The following is a 20,476-nucleotide window of genomic DNA, read 5'->3' on the forward strand; positions in this document are numbered from 1 at the left end:
GATAGTTTTTTCAATAGAAATTCAGCACAAAAAATAAACCTGTTGCCAAGTTACACTTTTGCTTTGTCTTTATTAATATTTTTTTTAAATAAAGCTGAATGTGCTGGTTTAAAGTAGACATTAAACTGTAGAGACATAACTTATCTGCATATGCTTTCCTTCATTTTATAATGAAATATTTTGTCAAATAAAATATTGACCATGTATTATGTTTAAACTTTACTAGGTGTCAAAATATTGACTTTATTCAGTTAACGCAGACCACCTGCCACCCCCAAAACGATTAAGCAGCTCATATGATGCAAGAACCAGAGATACACTTTTCTAGATCCTTGATTAAACAAAAAAAAAAAAAAAAAAAAAAAACAGAAATCACTGCTCACTGGAAAAAAGAAATGAATACAATAGCCATTGGTCACACTGGTCAAGGGTTTTAACTGGGAACTCAATTTGTGCAGCAGCCGAGTGCTTTATGAAAGGCTATCTCAGAAAGATAAAGTGGAGAATAGTACATGCACACAGCCGAGACAGCTGTTCAAACAGAAGGCAACGAGGGACTCTTGGGGAAACTTGAGTGGATATTACATTTTTATTTAAAAGCTGCAGAAATGCCAGCCTCACAAAAACAGTTAATGATGAGCTGTGGTGCGGTGACTCATTTGAAACCGTTTTATTTTGGCAGCCAGGTTTTAACTCTTGGATATTTATAGTAATTCTCCTGGCAGACAACTTTTTGACAACCTGCGAGTCAGTCTGCCATCATGACTTCACAAACCTCTGCTAAGTAGTTTGCAAAGAATGCCTTAAGTCCCTTTCACACTCCTACCTTGGTCCCAACCCAGGTTCTGGCTACCCAGGTCAAAATATCAAGTAGTGTGAAACCTGGTTAGCAGCAACCCACCTCAGGATGTGGGTCAACACGCTTTGACCCAGTTTGAGTGAGACAAAATACATGACAGCCGTTCATAAATTGACAAATTAACATACAGCCATGCCTGCTTGAAGGTTTCACTTCCGCAAGAAACATTTCTGTTTATTACTGCTGGGACGAACACAGGATTTTCATGTTCGGATATTCGCTCATAATTTAAATATTAGTTCATTTTCAAAAAGTAATAAAAGTCATTATTTTGCTCTAAACTAAGGCAGAGAGCATAGCAGCAGGGGCAGGGGGCGTGGCCACGGTGTGTGTGTGTGTGTGTGTGTCTTTATTTTACAGCAAGACCTTACAATATGTAGCACGTTAAAATAGAAAGATATCCCAGGAGTGAAGAATACATTGTGTAGGACTTACATTAAGTGAATTAACAAAGAAAAACAAGGATTCCAAATAGCAGCTCAAGTTACATGTTGTTTTGTTTATTTCTGAAATAAATAGTACATAATGTTGACACCGCATTTTATTTATTTATATTTATTTATTTTTTTTCATTCCTTGCCATTGCCATTTCTTCACAGTAAACAGTAGCCAGACACGTTTTCATAAAGTAATAACATGAGGTTTAATTGTGCATTGTAGCTGAACATGCAAACGAAAACTGAAATTTAACTTTAAACACTTCAAATAAAACAAATGTGGAAAGTGAAGGGGGGAAAAAAAACAATTGGTTCGTTCATTACAATCCACATAAAACAAAGCTGAAACAAAAAACATAATATATACAATCTACTGTATATAAATATCACTACCCAACATTTTCAGGAAGTTGGGTACTGTTCAAGCAAGGCATTTCAGACTGACATGATTGCCTTTTTCTGTCCCATGAGATTCTGAACTTTTAAATAGAGGTTCAAGAGCTGCTGTATTGATCATGTGTTTTTTTTATATATAGTCATTTCACATATCACATGGAGCTCTTTCCATTTTTTTCAACTGCCGCGCAAATTCTGCTGAGATGATAAATAGGTGCAAGGTATTTTTGTCATTTGTAGCGAATACGAACATCAGATTTTTTAAAATCCGAAAACATGTAAAAAAATATTAGTTCAAGGGCTCCCGAGTGGCACATTCAGTAAAGGTGCTACACATGGACTGCGGAATGCGCCCTATAGCCTGTACATCACCGGTTTAAGTGTAGGCTATTTCACTGCCGACCGTGGACGGGAGCCCCCAATGGATAGCGCACAATCCCAGCAGGGGGTGGGGGGGGGGGGGGGGTTGGCTTAGGTCAGCCAGGGTGTCAACCCCTGTAGTCTGGCCGGTTGCCTCAGGGCTTGCCTGTAAGCTGCCCAGAGCAACGCTGTCCTCCGACGCTGTAGCTCTGAGATGGCTGCATGGTGGGTCTGCAGTGTGAAAAGAAGCGGTCGGCTGACAGCACACTCTTCGGAGGACAGAGTGCGTTCATCTTCGCCCTCCCGAGTCAGCGCGAGGACGGTAGCAGTAAGCCTAAAAATAATTGTCTATTCTAAATTGGGAGAAAATGATAAAATAAACAATTGCCGACTACTAAATATTAATATTTGTTCGGATATTTGTCCCAGCACTACTGTTTATTCGGTTTATCTATATATTTTTTTTTGATTGAGACAGACCATACACCAGATTTCAGCAGGGATGAAGAAACATTTGCTGTAATCAACATTTGGGCCAACGATTCAATCCAGAGAAGCTTGGATGGCAGTGTCTGTAACAAGCTGCTTCCGGGGCATTGATACGCGCACTGTGCACTTGCTCCTGTCACCCAGGTCGACTCTGCTTCTTCAAAAAGCAGTGTGAAATTGCATAGTTGACCCACAGATTGAAAAGACTTTAGCTGGCTTTATGAAAAAGGTTGGTTTTAAAACAAAGGACATTTTAGTTAACTGTCATTTACAACTGTACGTTCATACTTTTAAACATCTAATAATTTGATATTCAATAGCAATTATACAAAATAGTAATACAATTTCATAACACTGGACTGTCAAAGACTTTTAGACGATACACCTTTAGTATGACTTTGAATGTGCCAGCCATCTGAGGCAGGGATCTCGAAAGTCAGGGGTTGGAGGATATAACAAATAAAGCACATGTCACTGAAAGTCTTTTACACCATTTGCTATCAAAAAGGATTACAGGTGAATCCACTTGTAAAATTAAAGGACACTACAAAATAAACATCTTTCCCTGTGAACCAAGCTGAACACTAAGTATTGGCTATGCGTTGCTTAGAATCTCATGTTGGAAGCTTGTAGCTCAGCAGCCATGAATCAACTGTAAATGCAAAGCTGGAATCTAATTAGAATCTTATGCCAGTGAGCCATTTTAAGGTAATGAATCTAAGAGACACCCCAGACCGTTTCTTAAGCAATCTGGATGCTTAATGAATACTGTGTTTATACAGATTGCTAAAGCAATGTTTAAATGGTTTTTACAGAGGGATGACCTTTAAAATGGATGAATGGCAAGCTGAATGCTGGTTGCAAAGATGGAATTGACTTCCTTTGTATTGGCCACAGTACTGTATATCCTTATTTCAGCTGAACTATAAAGCAACTTGAGTATTTCTAAACATAAGCACTTTAAATGTATCTGTATCCAAGCTGACTGCAGGTCTATTTATAACAAGCAGAAAAAGGCAGGCAGATGCAATGGTGGATTTTCACAGACTGTGAAGCTAATGTACTGGGGTAAGAGTAAAAGGAATATATTAATGATGTGTTGTTCATGCATTCCTTGGGCTTATTTAAGGAAATTGTAGCTGTACAGTATGTGAAATAATTTATACCCCTAAAATAAAAACACTTCAACTCTGATCTCTCGTTTTCTTCATGTATTAATTGCGCTTGTCATTTGTCAAATAATCCAAACACATCTAGAATTGTTTTTGCAGTACAGGCTTCAGAATACTGCATAAGTAAAGTAACACTCACCAGGCATTTGCCAAAACCAAATTTTATTTTACACGGTAAGCTTATGAAGTTGAATTGTGTATCAGTTTTGTGATTAGTTCTTCAAGCTTGTTGCATGTGATTTGTGATACAGTACACTGTACGTCTGCCTTAAGGGATTGACCCAAGGCCATCAAGCTCACAGCAAATGTAACCTAAACCAGATTAAAAACCCTTAACTCAGAGGTGAAAGACCACTGCATTAGCCACTCTGTCACCATATCAAAATTCAAAAATGATCTACTACACACTATCAAACAAATCACTGTTCCACATTAACTAAAGACAAAATGTTAGGATACGGACATAACCCTGGTTCCCTGAAAGAGAAGATGACCACCAACAATAATTTTGTGATATGCCTGACATAGGTCAGGTATTCACTGAGCATTTTATGTCAGAGCTTATGTTGACGCCTAGTGGACCATCAAAGCAGTGGAGGGAGAACCATAGGGAGCAATGAGTTGTTTCTGCCATGGCAAAAAGATCGACTGGCTTTGCCAACCGCTCTACTACTTGAGGGTGGAGCCTCCATTCTGACATGTAAGGACCTGAGAGAGAGAGAGGGGGGGAGGGGGGAGGAGGTCCACCGACTGATTCACTACCCCAGGAAGGGGTAGCAGGTTCTGTTTTGCCCATGTCCATAGTTGGAAGGCATTGGACACAATCAGCTGATGGTGCTTGTCATGCTTGGGGTGTAGCTGGAAGGTATTGAGCCACACCTGGAGTAATCCTAGCTGGAGGGCTAATGAGGCTGCGGCCATCAGACCCAGCAACCTTTTGCACAACACCAGACGTACTGTCGATCCTTGTTAAAAAAGGAATAGACAGTTCTGTACAGTGTCTACTCTGTCGTCTGATAGGTAGTCTCGCATTGCAAGGGATTCCAGTCTGATTCCCAAGTAAACCATATTTTTTACCGGTACTAATTGGCTTTTGGCATCATTGAGGGTGAGACCCAGCCTCGACAGATTCTCCGTGAATTGCAGAAAACTCAAGTGAGAGCTCTTTCATACAGGTCTCAATCACAGCAACTGGTTTGGTAGTACCTTACCTTACCGCAGTGAGAAGCAAAAGAGGAAGTGAGCTCAGTGTAGCAACTGTTTGTTCCCTCAGAAGGCGGGACAGAGGACATCACTCCCCGGAGGGGAAATAAAATGCTCAGTGAATACCTGACCTGTGACAGGCATATCCCAAAAGTATTGTTGGTGGTTGTCTTTGAATTGAAAGGGAACGGTTTATTAAGCACCTCAAAACAAAAGAAATAAGAAAACCACACAGCCAGGAAATATGTCCTGCCTGCATCTCATTAGATAATACGGCTGAGTTATTTCTAGACTGAAGCAAACCACCCTAGTTTTTGTAAGCGAGGAGCTGTAACATGAGAATGTGGATAATACCTACTTGAGATTACATTAATAAGATGATATAGGGTAATATTTCCCAACTGGTATGGGATTTGGGAATATCATATTTAGAAGAAATATGGACCATTTTATGCTTTATTGATTATAGCTGCTGTCACTATATATGACATCCATAATGACTTGGATAGCCTACAAACTCATGACATTGCTGCCTCAGGATTTTGTCCTCCTTTAACATGATCTAAAAAGAATCATTCTGCTTCCAATCATTTTTTTCGTCAGTTACTGCTCTTTTTTGGGGTTACTGAGACTTATTTTTATTTTTCCCTCAAGAGAGTGGCTTAACTTCCTTCCGTGTCACACGATTAAAAAGTTGTATTGAAATTGAATTAGTTCAATATATTACACCATGTAACAATTGTTAACACAATTATCCTACCACCGTCCACACAGACAGATTGCAGATAAACACAACAATATTTACCACCTTTCAGACCAGAAAGGAAAACTCCACTGACTTCCAGGATTGTTTAGATTTTTCCTCAGAATATTAATGTTGCCTTATAAAATCATTCAGGGATTGGCTCTTGTCCCCCAATTTATTTTAGATCTAATATCCAAGTACGTTCCAAAATGTTCCAAAACATATCTTCTAACCCCTTCCAAATGTCTGTTTATGGCAAGATGGTATGCACTTTGGATTTCACCTTGTGTTATGACATATTTTATTTCAAAATCATCCTTTAGGACACTCCAGGATGTTGAAAATCCTTGGGACTTCTTTCAGAGCTGCTATCTACTCTTCTTTGAAATAGGAGGCACCGGCACAGAAAACGAGTGGAGCTGAAAGCCCACGGGATGAATAGCTGGCTTACACTGCCTCTAGTATATTCCATCACTGGGTATTTCTAAAAGTTGTTAAAACAAAAAACACAACAACTTCAAAATTAACAACAAAAGTAAAATATTATCTGTATTACTATAGCAGTTTAATTTAGTGCAGCTAGATTATTCTATTAAAAGTGTATTTGATATCAAAGATTAGCTACTCTCACTATTTACTGTACTATTGTTAACAAGTGCCAAGACTGTACTAGAAATAATTGCAATTATTACCCTACAATTTGAATATTTTGCCCACAGTTCAGCTAAAAATTTAATATTCTACAACAAATCTTCAGTTCAAATATGAAAAGCAGCATAGCATTTCTCACTGTTAATAACATAAACCACCCTCGGGACCTGGGATGAGTCAGTGGATTAAAAAAAATTAATTAAAAAAAAGATTATGTATGAAGTATTTCACCTTTACTAAATCAACAGTCCAGCTCAGATATAGCTTAACATGTGGGACCAGTTACATTCAATCTTATTAAATCCAGGAGGGGCAGAGTCTCTAATGACGATAACAGCGCCACAGTACAGTCTGGAATGCTAGGTCTATCGTCATGTTATCAAACCAGGGGAAAAAATCTTAAATTCCTCCCATAAGCCATTGGCAGCAATGTCGCTCAGGCAGTCTTTCTAGCTGTTTTTTTTTTTTTTTGTATTATTTTTATATATATTTATATGGGCACTGCTGCTATCTTTGTCTAGTCCATTTGTGTTGCTTATTGTGACTTAAATATCAGATATGGTTCCACGAAGGGCAAGCTATCAATTGATAAAACAATGGTGAAACTATGAAAGGTTCCTTACTCTGTGTGTGTGGAAAGCCTACTGCAGTGCACCCACTGTGAATTGCACTCAGAGGATGCACACGGCGGGACAAACAGTAGGTAATGAGTTTATGAAGATATTTTTCAAGTGAAAAGTTGTCTGCCCCAATATTAACATCAGACAACTCAAATTCCATTGGTTTTACAATCATTTCTATTGACAAATACAAGACTCTTTGTTAAAACACTCCGTCTCAGTGTTTCAGATCTGCAGCTCTCTGTACTTTCCCGTTTAATCCCCAGCCATGTCTAAATAAAGCTGCTTTAATCTACCTGCCAAACTGCAAAGGCCCCTGCCAATACCCCAAGAGATTTAAAACATGACAAAAGTGGAATCAATCAATTTTCTTTAACTAAATCCAAGTTATTTGAAAGATACTGTGTGTATATTTTGGCATTTTGTGCTTTTTGTATGCAAAAGGCCCAAAACCTCTTGTTAAAATTATTAGTAGACATTTGGCAATAGGTGGGTCGACCACGGGCAGGAGCACTGGTCATGGCTTTGTGCCACTGTGTAACTAGTCTGCATGCAACTGGAGCTGTTGCAAATTTCCAATCCCAAACACATATACCAAGGCCACTTCCCACAGTTACAGGTTCAGTTGTCACCCTCCAGGGTAGAAAGAAACAAATGTGTGGTTGACTACACATCGCGTAGGCATCGGCTTTCCTTTTTTAAATCTGTCAGGCTTACAACGTAATAGCAAGTGTTTCTAGTCATCCCTGTCCCTCATAAAGAGCTTATTTTTTATCAAGTAAACGATGTGGCCTTTCAGTGTTCGATAGAAGGAGCTGATGCTGACAGGCAGTTTCCCAGACATTCATTTACACTTTTGACTGGCCTTTGCCTCCTCACACACTGGGGATTTAAAGCTTAATCATCGGCTAAGCTAGAGTTTAATTGCAGAATGATTCTTCTGTCCAATTACAAATCCAGGCAAATCTAAAACATGACTGTTTGATTCTGGTTGATGATTGATTGTGTATTGTTTTCTGTTCTTATTGTAACATAGTCTTTGACCCTTTTAGCTGGACTGTGAAAGAATTTCACTCCTTAAGTGCTGCCTTGGCTGCTGTGCAATTAGCATGTCTATTTGAAACCCCAGGTTTATACGGTGATCCAGGAGTGTCGGGACACAGTATTTACCTATGATATGTGGTCGTAAGAGACAGTGCCATCGGAAGTGTAGTTGTAACCTTAATAAGGTGTCCTTATAGCTAGTTATGGCTGTGACAGCAACGCATAGATTTTTGCTGTGAGTTTCTGGTATACTATTTTTCACAACATTTAAATACTAAGAAATGATGTACCTGTAGTGGAAACAAGAGTTGATTGTTATTTGAGTGCGAGTATAAGCTGCTTAACATTTAAACATGGATACATACTAAAATCCTTTTACAATTTTAAATGAATTATTGGTATTTGATACTAATATTAGACCCTGGGTGTATGGCATTTCCAACAAGGTTTATTTATAACCAGATAGCAACCAGGTACATTTTAATTCTGTTTGTTCTGCTTATTAGCATTGCAGATAAGACAAGTAAGATAATAGTACAAACTGGTACAGTTGCATAAGCAACCCTGCTGAGCTGTTTGTAATTTATTTCATTCTCTGTCTTACTTTTTACTTTCCTTAACCACAGTGGTAGCACTGGTACTGTTCCTATAGCAATTACGTTGCTTTTGTTTCAGTGGCTCTGGGACAAATGTGACTGAACAGACTGGGTGGCCTAGGGATTGTTAGTCTTGAGCCATGAAGTATTGGGTAGTGTTGGTTAACACAGCTTCATGTGTCTTAGGTTCCCAAGGCACCATTTGGACCCTTTGCTCAGTACAGCCTTGAATGTAAAAGCTGATTGATCGCGTTATTCAAGGAGAAGGTGATTGCACAAAGCCTTGAGGCACAATGACAAGGACTGAAAAACAAGGCATGGCAGTCTTTTGTATTGTATCTTCTGTCAGATTAATAGATGACTTCAGCCTCTGAATATGGCAACCCTTAATCCATTTGCTAGTAGTATACTGCAAGCTCTCCAAGCAATTTCCTGACACAAAGTAACACATCTTTGTAATAGCGAGGGTGAACTGTGAGTTATTTTTCACATTCACAGTGAAGTTTGAGTCAGGTCAATGTATATTATTGTACACTTGCCTGTTCTGAAATCTATATTTAAAAAATTATATTTTGTTATGCTTGCAATTTCAGAAAATGAATAATCAGTTGAGTCTTATACCAAGTGTTTTTATTACAATGCTAAGTAACTTTATACAGAAATTATACAGTGTGACCTCTGCTCTGTGTTGTCTCCCATGTGTGTTGAAAGACAGCATTACATAGCCTAAAACTAGCTATTTCTCTTAGATGTGTGGAGAAGTTATGAACTCAACCTGGAAATTGTGTATTCAGTGACAATCCACTTCTGTTCAGCACATCAATACACCATCTTGAACAAGATGTTTACAATAGTAAAACATGTCAATCATTTCTTCAAAAAAAGCTTGAATCAACAAGAACTGTGATATTTTCCTTCTGTTCATTGTAATTGCAAACAGTTCACCCATTGACATATAACTCAACTGACAATAACTGGAAATCTGAAGAGCAATAAAAGAAGACCATAAAAAGATCAATGCTTTGCTTGCAACTTTTCAGGGTCGGGGATAGAGAGAGAATTAATATTGTCCATTTAATTAGGCCTGTGTGATTAATCATATTGTAGTTCACATATGTATCTGCCAATAAGTACATCTATTATAAATTAAACCAATTAAAATAGTGTTGACCTTTACCTTTTGAAAATGACTCTGGACCCTTTGTAATGGATACTAATAATGTATACCTACAGTGCACAGTGTTGTACATCTGCTCTGTGGTATTGATGTTGGCACAAATATTTAAAAATTGGAATGGGTGGATGATTTTTCAGGCATTTCTCTATTTTACAAACCCAACAACAGGCTGTTGATCAGATAAAGGGGTTGAACAAAACAACGAAAAAGAAGCACTTGCCATATCACTGTCAGAGTGTACAAGGGCCACCATTCCAGTTCCCAATAGATTCAATACGACACCCTATACTATGCATTTAAAATTGTATTATTGGACTACACAGCCATTCCAGAATGATGGCCTCTAATTCACACAGACAAGTTAGTCATCACTTTTGAGACTTACTTTTGAAATATCCTTGTCAACACTTGTACATTGTGTCTTTGCAACAGGGAGCTGCAGTTTTACATACTCACGTCAGGGGTTGAAACTCGCACTAGCCCTGCACCGAGTCCTGGATGTCAGAACCCTTGTTTAGGAATATAATATAATGACTAGGTGCCAGGACTTTTAACAAACAGGACACTGGTAAATCAGCTCTGAACTGATTGCACATATTACAGCATGAATAAGTTACACCCGAGTCTAGAGGTTTACTAATTGGAGTGTGTTCATACAGCTATAAGGGAGGAATCATTTATTTAACATTAAACACATGTTCATTTAAATAAAATACTTACCTGAAGGTAGTTCTTAAACCAGGGACTGGGTGCAGGGCTAGTGCATATAACAATTGATTTATAAGAGCTCATTTATGTAAAAATGCGCTTTTTGTTGTTGTTGTCAAAACTCCTGCATCTGATTATTAAAAGAAAAAAAAGCACATGAAATCCCAGAAAGCGGTGGAATCAATAACAGCATCACACATTACTATCCCAAGCTGCAAAAACTGGTGCCCTTGGGATTCTTCTAGCACAAGGGAGCTTGCAGATTGCAATTGTTTGGCTGGAATAAAAGACTTCAAGAAAAAGACTATTTTCCTTGTGAATAGTGTGTTGGAGAATAGGGGAAATGCACATGCTGTCATCATTTGTTAAACAGAGGTTCAAGACAGAGTTCCAAACATATTTCACTATACAAAAGACAAAGATGGGAAATGTTGTGCATGCTTCTATGGACATCAAACCTAAAACATATTTCTTTAACATGCACGTTGTTGAAGAATACAAGGAAAATGGCTGGTGGTCCTTTTTTTTTTAGTTCAGAAAGCAGAGTAATTAATTGGACAGCATTTAAGTTTAGAGGTTATTAATGGAAAGACGAAACTTAAGTGACAAAAGTATGGAGAAAGAACTACAGAGATCCTGACTAGAAATTGTAATGGTAGTGTTGTGTGCTTCTGGTTATAGAAAGACGATTGCAATGCTCTCAGATGTTTAATGTATAATTTAAATCACATGGATAAGGTTCATGTCAGGCAACGTGTTAAAAAAAAAAAAAAAAAATACACTAGCCATATAACTGCTTTTGCCAAGTGGTGCACCAGGTCAATGCACTGTAACATACATAAATGTATTTTTTTATATTTGTATATTAAACTATAATAAATTTACAAATAGGCTTGTGTGTATTATAGTACATGTGTGTATAAATAGATAAATAGGCTTTAAAAAAACACTATTTGTTTTTGTTTTTTATGGCACTGTGAATGGCTTCTTGGTGAAATCTAATTAAAATCTACCAGTTCCTGTACTCATCATCATATATTATATCCCACGTAACCAAGGTGAAAACAACTAATTATGGATGTCACCCAGGTGTGATGATGTTAAACCTCACTAATGAGGTGCCCCTTGGAAATGGGCTGCATCTGGTACCAAACAATAACACTGTACAGCAAAAGCAGCCAGAACTACTGGTAAGAACTATTGGAGCGCCATCTACAGGTACAGGATATCAAATGCAGTAAAATGCATTTCTTGCCTTGTGCATTTTAGACCAAAAAGGGGTAAACCTTGACTTAGACTCGCTATACTTTTCTACTTGTTTAAAAAAATAAAATGTTACTGTTGAAATCAAAACCTACTAAAATAAAAACTACATTCAGAGTTAGCAACCCCCCCCCCCCCCAAAAAAAAAATTGACGTTATATATATACATTTGCGCCAGCCTGAACTCTGCACCCCCTTTTCCACCAGCCTAACAAACACAACCAGCTCGTCTCGCTGGAAAACCCAACACATGTATGATAAAAGCGACTCTGGCTAAACTGTAATTAATTGATCTCATTCACAAAGAAAATGTTCTAAATACAGCCTGAACAGGTGTAGCCTGTTCTCTGATTCTCCCTAAGTAGGTTACTACTGTTCTTTCATCGTATGCACATTTACCAGTTGTGTAACGAATGTCACTTTCAATGGTGAAGAAGACGTGAGAAAAACGGTCAGATCTGATCAGGCAGTAGAGCATTATCAATTTCTAATTGTAACGAAGAAACGTGCAAATGCTTTCCAACCACAGATGCGAAAAAGTCCAAAATGTTCAACCTAACTGCCACGGTAGTACGTACTGTGGACATTTACAAATTGTCAGTGTTTGAAATAAGTAAAGTCATTTCAACATTCGGGAATTTCGGGCCGGTAAGGTGACATTTACCTCCGACGGCAAGCGAGTCTATTTAAAATGTACTTTTTACAGATACTCTTCTTCAAAGCTTCACGGTCTGAGTCACATTTCAACAAAATGCAACTTCATTTTCTAGTTTAATAATATAAAAAGATCATAAGCAATGTGACAATTGTGAATGTCAACATGTGAAATATGTTTAAAATTAAAAAGTAAATACCTGGAAATGATTCTATAAAAGAACACCTGAGTATGCACATTTTCATTAGGAAATGCCGGACCTCTAATTCATTCCCAATAGTTAAATATTTTGAACGTGCAAATCATGTATGACAATTAACTAGCATTCCTATACCAACATATCAAACAATAGTAACATTTTGATTTACCGATTTTGGTTCTACATCTAATGAATACTACTTATGACTAATAAGGATCGAATGCACTTGCTAATAAATGTGTTACACATAGTCAGTAAACTAATAACAAAAATAGCTTTTTTGTTTGTTTGTTTTTTTCCTCTAGTTTTCGCCAGGTAGCAGAGGTTGTGATGATATGTGTTTTTCTAAGACAAAATGAAACCGAGCCTTTCAAATATTTACAACAGCGTGACCTCACCAAGCAAGTCCACTGTAGTTAACTTTTCAGAGAAGTCCAATTATAAAATTGTCATAATCGTGTTCCTAAAACGAAGTAACACCCTTAATAAAAACTTCGTGTTTAAATAAGTAATGCATCACAAACTGACTAGACATGTTGTAAATATATAATTCCAAACACTGAATCACTAACAATATTTTACTTTTTACTTTAGCTGCACCCAAGCAATTTTATTATTATTATTATTATTATTATTATTATTATTATTATTATTATTATTATTATTATTATTCAAATAAACTTCAACGTCACACTCCACCAACATCTGTATTTGCGCGTTACATATCCAAAGCATGCAGAATTCAAACGATTCTTTTAAATTGTCTTACCCCAGGGGTTCTCAAACTCGGACCCCTGTGGCTACTGGTTTTCATTCCAACCGAGCTCTCCATTACTTAACTAGACCCTTAATTGAACTGATAATTTGCTTAATTAGACCATTTTACTTATTTCCAGCTCTTGAACAGTTGTATATTTCATGTTAGCAGTAACATTTGATAAGTAATTGAACAAATAATGTGTTAATCAGACATTTTTACTTGTTTTCAGCTATTAAATAGCTGAACTGCAGCTATTTAGGAGCTGAAAACAAGTAAAAATGTCTAATTAAGCAAATTATTTGTTCAATTGAGGATATAGTTAAGTAACAGAGCTCGGCTGGAATGAAAACGAGCAGACACAGAGGGTCCCCAGAACCGAGTTTGAGAAGCCCTGTCTTAGCCTAAGCAAATACAATTCAAATGTAACGCAAGTGCACTAGGAAAAAAAAAAAAAACTTGAACAATTTTTCATGCTTCTATCCTGCTCCAAATCTTATGCATCATTCATAGCAACGACAGCATCCAGAGTGACAAATGGCACACAAATAAAGAAAAAAAAATATTTGTGGCAGAAAACAATGTTATTAATTGCATTAAATAACTCATTTAACGAGCCCTACCTTCATTGTCAGGGTAAGTCCTTAAGGCCTGGTTTGGTGTTAGCAAGTGAAGAGTGAGCAGAGAAGGATATATCCATAGTAAACTCATTTTCAGGCTGCACTGTGCGCCAGCATCCCTGTGTACAAAGTTACACACGCTGAAAGAATGAGGGAGAGCGAGAGAGATGAGAGCAGAAGGCTGGAGGAAGGAGGATCCACCGAGAGCTCGGGCTGTCAATCACAGCGGGATGGCTTACAATGAGACCCTGGGAATCGAGCCATATCCTCTGTTAAAGGCACATGTTTCTGGGTCGTTGCAACCCCTGGGTGCTGAAGAACTCAGTCAGTCTCAGATCACAAATTATGATTGATACGCGTTCTGATGGTCCCGAGCGCTTAAGATAAAATAGTGTACCATAAATGGATTTTTAGTACAGAGGCGCGCAAACTTGTGCTTATCAATCAGTAAACTATTTACATTATCGTTTTATTCTCGTCAATAATTTATGCGTCAATAAAATACGATAATAGTGCAGTTGTTGTAGTTATTTTCCCCAGTTCTGCGTCGTTTAGTGTTTTTTTCCCCAAGTCCACGTTTTCCTTATTAATGCACCAGATAATGTGGTAAAAGTTTTCTTTTGTTTGATTTTTTTAATTTTTTATCATTAATAATAATAATAATAATAATAATAATAATAATAATAATAATAATAATAATAATAATAATAATAATAATGTATTAACCACTTATTCCCAGAGTATTATCTTTTAAACATCATAACCATTCATAATAATACATAATATTGTAGCTTGGTATATTTGTAAATTACATGTACATACAGCATTGCATAAAGTCAGTAGGTCATGAAACAAAAGATACTAACATTTTGGGGCCTATTATGTGGCAAAGGTACTGTAGGAACTGTAAATATCAACATCATTTAGATCTAGGTCAAGTTCAGTGGGTCCTAGAAATGGCAATATATATTATATATATATATATATATATATATATATATATATATATATATATATATATATATATATATATATATTAGTGTGCTGTAAGTTGACATATACCTGGAACTGCTTATCCAATTATCAGAGAATTTGCTATTAACAATATTTAGCTAAGTTATTGAGAGTATCAGATTCTGGAGATGTACAGATGTGTCTGTCCATTCATCCATCCATTTCTATGTCACTTTTTAAACTGTGATTAAACATTTCATTGATAATTCTTATTCTATATTATTCTGTACATACTGTTGATATATGATAGTACTGAGACTGGTATTAACGTTTTCATTATACAGAGCTGTGATGGGGATGTAGGTTGCTGAAATTCCTGTTTGTTTATTTAAATATGTGTGCGTGCATGCATGCATGCGTGTGTATTTACATATTACTGATGTTGTTTATTTGTACCCTTGATAAATCTACATTTGACTCTGTGGAAATGTAAAATTAACAGCACTCTTTATTACTTTTTAATTTTTATTATTAATGAGTTTGCTGTAATAGAAATGGAAGGTACCTCTATTTCCATCATCTCTATTATATCAGATGTTTTAGTCAGGCATTCAAAAGGGCTACATTGCTTTGAGGAATAGCTGACAGACATTGAAGCATAAGACAAAAATGTTTGAAGCTCACCGGCATTTGAACTAGATAATGAAAAATGTATAACATGCTTCTCATATTTGCTCACCCTGGTTATTGCACCAGACAGGCGTTCAGAAAAGACAGGAATGAACCATTCAACACCATCCCTATGCAGCACTATGGAGCCAGGAGATTTCTGAAGCCCTACATTTATATATTCCTCTATAAGTGTTAGATATTTCAGGCAGTATTACAGAACGCCTTCACTGTTGGTTTATTTTTCTATGCAGCTAATCAACCATAGGCAATTAGACTTTAATCATGGTGTTTTAATTGTCAAAGCAAGTAAGCAAGCCACAAAATCCCATGCTTGTCTTATTAGAGGTCTTTATTAGAAACAAGTGATAGAACACAGATACACAATCAAATCAAAATAAAAAAAGTTCACCTTCAGATTATTTACAGTACTGGATACAGCCATCTTGTTTACAGTTACAGAGGTACATTAACTTTAAAATTGAGTGACCAACTGCCAGCAAACAAAATCCCCAAAATTGTAAGTAGACATGCTAATTTAGAAGAAAAATAGTTAAATTAACTAGAAGATAGCAAAAATGAAAAATATATCAATAAACAAATACATAAATAAATAATCACTGTCCTTCAGGACTGGCTGAGACAGCGGAATATGTACATCTTAAGAAACCCTTAAGAAAATACAAAGGGATTTCTATGGAAATGTAAGAAATGCCCAAGGAGAAGAATATAACATTTCAAACTACATTGGTCTCCCCAATGGAATAAACTGCTATCTAAATTAAAACAAAACTGGGGAATCTGTCAATATACACCCTCACCCATACTTCAACACTTTGATAATGTATTTTTATCGATTTGTAAATGCTACAGAAAAACACAAAAATGATACCTTTGCACATGATCTACCCTCTCCGAAACAGACCTTGAAAAAGTAATGAAATCTAGATGGCATTGAATTTATTTATTTTTCCTCCAGTCACGCCGTTCTCCTGAAACAACAGCGTCTTGCACAGTGAGAAAAAAAAAAAAAGATTTCAGTGCCATCTCAACACTGCCTCCTAGTGGATATTTTCAATGCCAATGTACAGTTCACACATCAAAAATAAATAAATACTTACTTTTGCATGTTTAAATGAAATACATTTACTCAGCTTTACTTAGTGTGTAATTCAAAGTTATAAATGGGACTAATTATTTGATCCCTTTATTGGCGTAAGGATACTTAATTTAAAAAAAGCACTTTTACCCAAATCTACTGTTTGACCTGGATTATAAATATATATATATATATATATATATATATATATATATATATATATATATATATATATACACATACATACAGTGTCTTGCAAAAGTATTCAGACCCCTGACCAATTCACTCATATTACCGAATTACAAATGGTACATAGAAATTTCGTTCTGTTTGATATTTTATTTTTAAACACTGAAACTCAGAATCAATTATTGTAAGGTGACATTGGTTTTATGTTGGGAAATATTTTTAAGAAATATAAAAAACTGAAATATCTTGCTTGCATAAGTATTCAACCCCTTTACTGTGGAAGCTCCCAGTTTGCACCGATGAAAGAAATTGCCCTAACGAGGACACAATTACCTTACCATTGGCCTCCACCTGTGAACCATTAAAGTTGCTGTCACATTTTATGGATAAAAACCCAACTGTTGAAGGATTATTGGTAAGGCTGTGAATCTGAAGGAAAATGAAGACCAAAGAGCATTCTACAGAAGTTAGAGATAAAGTAATACAAATGCATAGATTAGGGAAAGGGTACAAAATAATATCCAAGTGTTTGGATAGCCCAGTGAGCACAGCTGCATCAATAATCAGGAAGTGGAAGCTGCATCACACCATCCAGGCACAGCCAAGAAAAGGCCATCCCTCAAAACTCAGCGCTCAAACAAGAAGGAGACTTGTGAGAGAAGCCACAGGGAGGCGAACAATCGCTTTGAAGTAGCTATAGAGTTCAGTGGCTGGGAGTGGAGTAATGGTGCACCAGTCAACCATATCAAGAGCTCTGCATAACACTGACCTGTATGGGAGGGTGGCAAGAAAGAAGCCGTTGCTCAAAAAGTACCATCTGAAAGCATGTCTGGAGTTTGCCAGAAAGCATGAGAGTGACCCAGCTGTGATGTGGGAAAAGGTTTTGTGGTCAGATGAGACCAAGATAGAGCTAACATTGCCCAAGACACACCATCCTTACAGTGAAGTATGGTGGTGGCAGCATCATGCTGTGGGGATGCTTGTCATCAGCAGGGACTGGGCATCTTGTTACAATTGAAGGAAGAATGGAAGGAGCAAAATACAGGAAAATACTGCAAGAGAATCTGCTTCAGTACGTTAAAAAACTGATGCTTGGGAGGAAATTCACCTTTCAGCAGGACAATGATCCCAAGCACAAGGCCAAAGCAACATTGGAGTGGCTCAAGAACAAAAAGGTGAATGTCCTACAGTGGCCCAGTCAAAATTCTAATCTCAATCCCATTGAGAATCTGTGGCACTGTTTGAAAATTTTGGTCCACAAGCATCGTCCAACTAACCTGAACAAACTGGAGCAAATCTGCCAAGAAGAATGAGCCAAAATCACTCTGACACTGTGTGCAAAGCTGGTACATACTTACCCCAAAAGGCTTAAAGCTGTTATTGCAGTGAAAGGTGGCTCTACCAAATATTAATGTGTGGGGGTTGAATACTTATGCAAGCAAGATATTTCAGTTTTTTTATTTTTCTTAAAAATATTTCCCAACATAAAACCAATGTCACCTTACAATAATTGATTTTGAGTTTAAGTGTTTTAAAATAAAATATCGAACAGAATGAAATTTCAATGTACCATTTGTAATTCAGCAATATGAGAGAATTGGTCAGGGGTCTGAATATTTTTGCAAGGCACTATATATATATATATATATATATATATATATATATATATATATATATATATATATATATATATATATATATATATATATATTCTGTTTAAAGTGCTCAATATACAACATGGGCTTCAGTACACATAGGAATGATCATCCCTGAGGAAGCCATTTGTGCTGGAACAATAAGCAAGCATGGTTAATGATGACATACTCAAAAATGACAATAGAGAACCATATTTTAACCATTTAGGTGGCTGTGTTACCTAATAAAAGCAACAACAACAAAATAAAAAAAAGTAGAAACAACTGTGTGTCATTTGCAAACATATTATGTTCCAACTTTTTCAGTGAGGTCCTAGGAAACTGATATCACCCAGCAATTACAGTTGATACATAGGTACAAGGGTTGACAGCTAAAGCTAATATAAATTAGTTAGCACCTTTAATTGTTTTAAATTTAAAAAAAAAAATAAATCTTTCAGACTTAAAATTGAAAAAACAACATATTTTAAATAGCGGTAGCTGTATAATGTTCTTTCTTGGTGTAAAAAGGTTGCACATTAATGACAGTAAATGATTACTCACTTCTTGTCTTAGTAAGTTATTGGATATAATCCTGTCCACTGGTATTAAAAAGGAAGGCGAAATCAATATCAAATCAAATAAAAAACATTAAGGAATCACAATTTTACAATTTTCAGACATACTCACATGTGCACAGACACAGCTGTCTGACAAATGTGCACACACCATCTTGAAAACGTTCACAAGTCTCGCAACAGCACAGTTAGAAATTGTTTTTCATTTGTCAGAATTCTGTCACAGAGGCATGAATGAGACATTTCAGATATTTACTTTGTCTGACGGACATTCAGGCTGAAGTGAAAGAAATCTATTTCAAGATCACCAGAATTTGATCCTTATAATGAAAAATGTATAAACCAACATGCTTTCTTGGCTGGATGATGGGTTTTTGGAAATACACTTTTGCCTTTTTATATCATTCTGATTAATGACAATATTGTACATGCAAATGAACCCAAAGCCAAAATGCAGTGAAGGTGAAGTTTATTTATTGTACCAGTCTTGACTATATATATATATATATATATATATATATATATATATATATATATATATATATATATATATATAGATAGAGATATAGATCTGATATAGATATATATATATATAATAGTATAGATAATATATATAGATATATAGAATATATATATATATATATATTTATCTTTATGAAAAACAGTAATGAAAATGATCAGATTCTTCCTTATAGTTCCCTATTTGCTTATGCAATTGGTATAAAACCTGGTAAGGACAGTTATTCAGAAATCAGAATATGGGATAAGGAGCTGCCTGTCTCTCACACTTACATTTTTATGATGGGTGCACTAATAGGTCACGGTGGATACAGATCACTTTCTCACGATACTGACTGCACTAATTTTGTATCTACAGCCATTGCAGGGGATGTACTGTATGTTACCAACATAGTTGTTCACATCTCTTACGAGCTTGATTGCTTTGTCTGAGCATCCTGAAATCAGAGAAATAATGCAAGAATGTGACCATTCTATTCTGTTGGCAAGTGGAGTTGAAAGGTTGCAGTGTCAAATTAAAAGCATCCCATATTGAACAGCACGACCAGTTGAATGTTTGTGTTTGAGATTTGTGAATGTGTGTGACAAATCAAGACTCAATTATCTCTTTATTGTTGTTGGCTTGTTTGACTATATATTTTCTGTTTGCATTTTACAGTCTGCCTTTTCACTTCATATTACCTGTAAATGAATGAATGAATGAATTAATTAATTAATTAATACAACGGTTACTGACAAAAATGCTTGCATAGGCAACTCTCATCATCTGCCGTCATCATGGTAACAACACCTTCCAATGATGATGTAACACTTAAACATCCACTTGGTGTCAACTTTTATATCACAAACAAATAAAAAACAAATAACAACCAGTGGCAGACTC

At 36.3% G+C, this 20,476-nt stretch overlaps 1 protein-coding gene across 1 annotated transcript in view; it reads right to left on the reverse strand.

Annotated features, from left to right (window-relative positions):
- LOC121327322 (ephrin type-A receptor 3-like) overlaps window positions 1–14,080 on the reverse strand; it is a 150,526-nt gene extending 136,446 nt beyond the window's left edge. Inside the window, exon 1 of the mRNA XM_041271280.1 lies at window positions 13,955–14,080. Within this exon, the coding sequence (XP_041127214.1) occupies window positions 13,955–14,042 (88 nt within the window). The 5' untranslated portion in view covers window positions 14,043–14,080. The remainder of the gene's footprint in view (window positions 1–13,954) is intronic.
- Between the last annotated feature and the right edge of the window lie 6,396 nt (window positions 14,081–20,476).

Source organism: Polyodon spathula, chromosome 14 (assembly GCF_017654505.1).
Source record: "Polyodon spathula isolate WHYD16114869_AA chromosome 14, ASM1765450v1, whole genome shotgun sequence".
Taxonomy (NCBI): Eukaryota; Metazoa; Chordata; class Actinopteri; order Acipenseriformes; family Polyodontidae; genus Polyodon; species Polyodon spathula.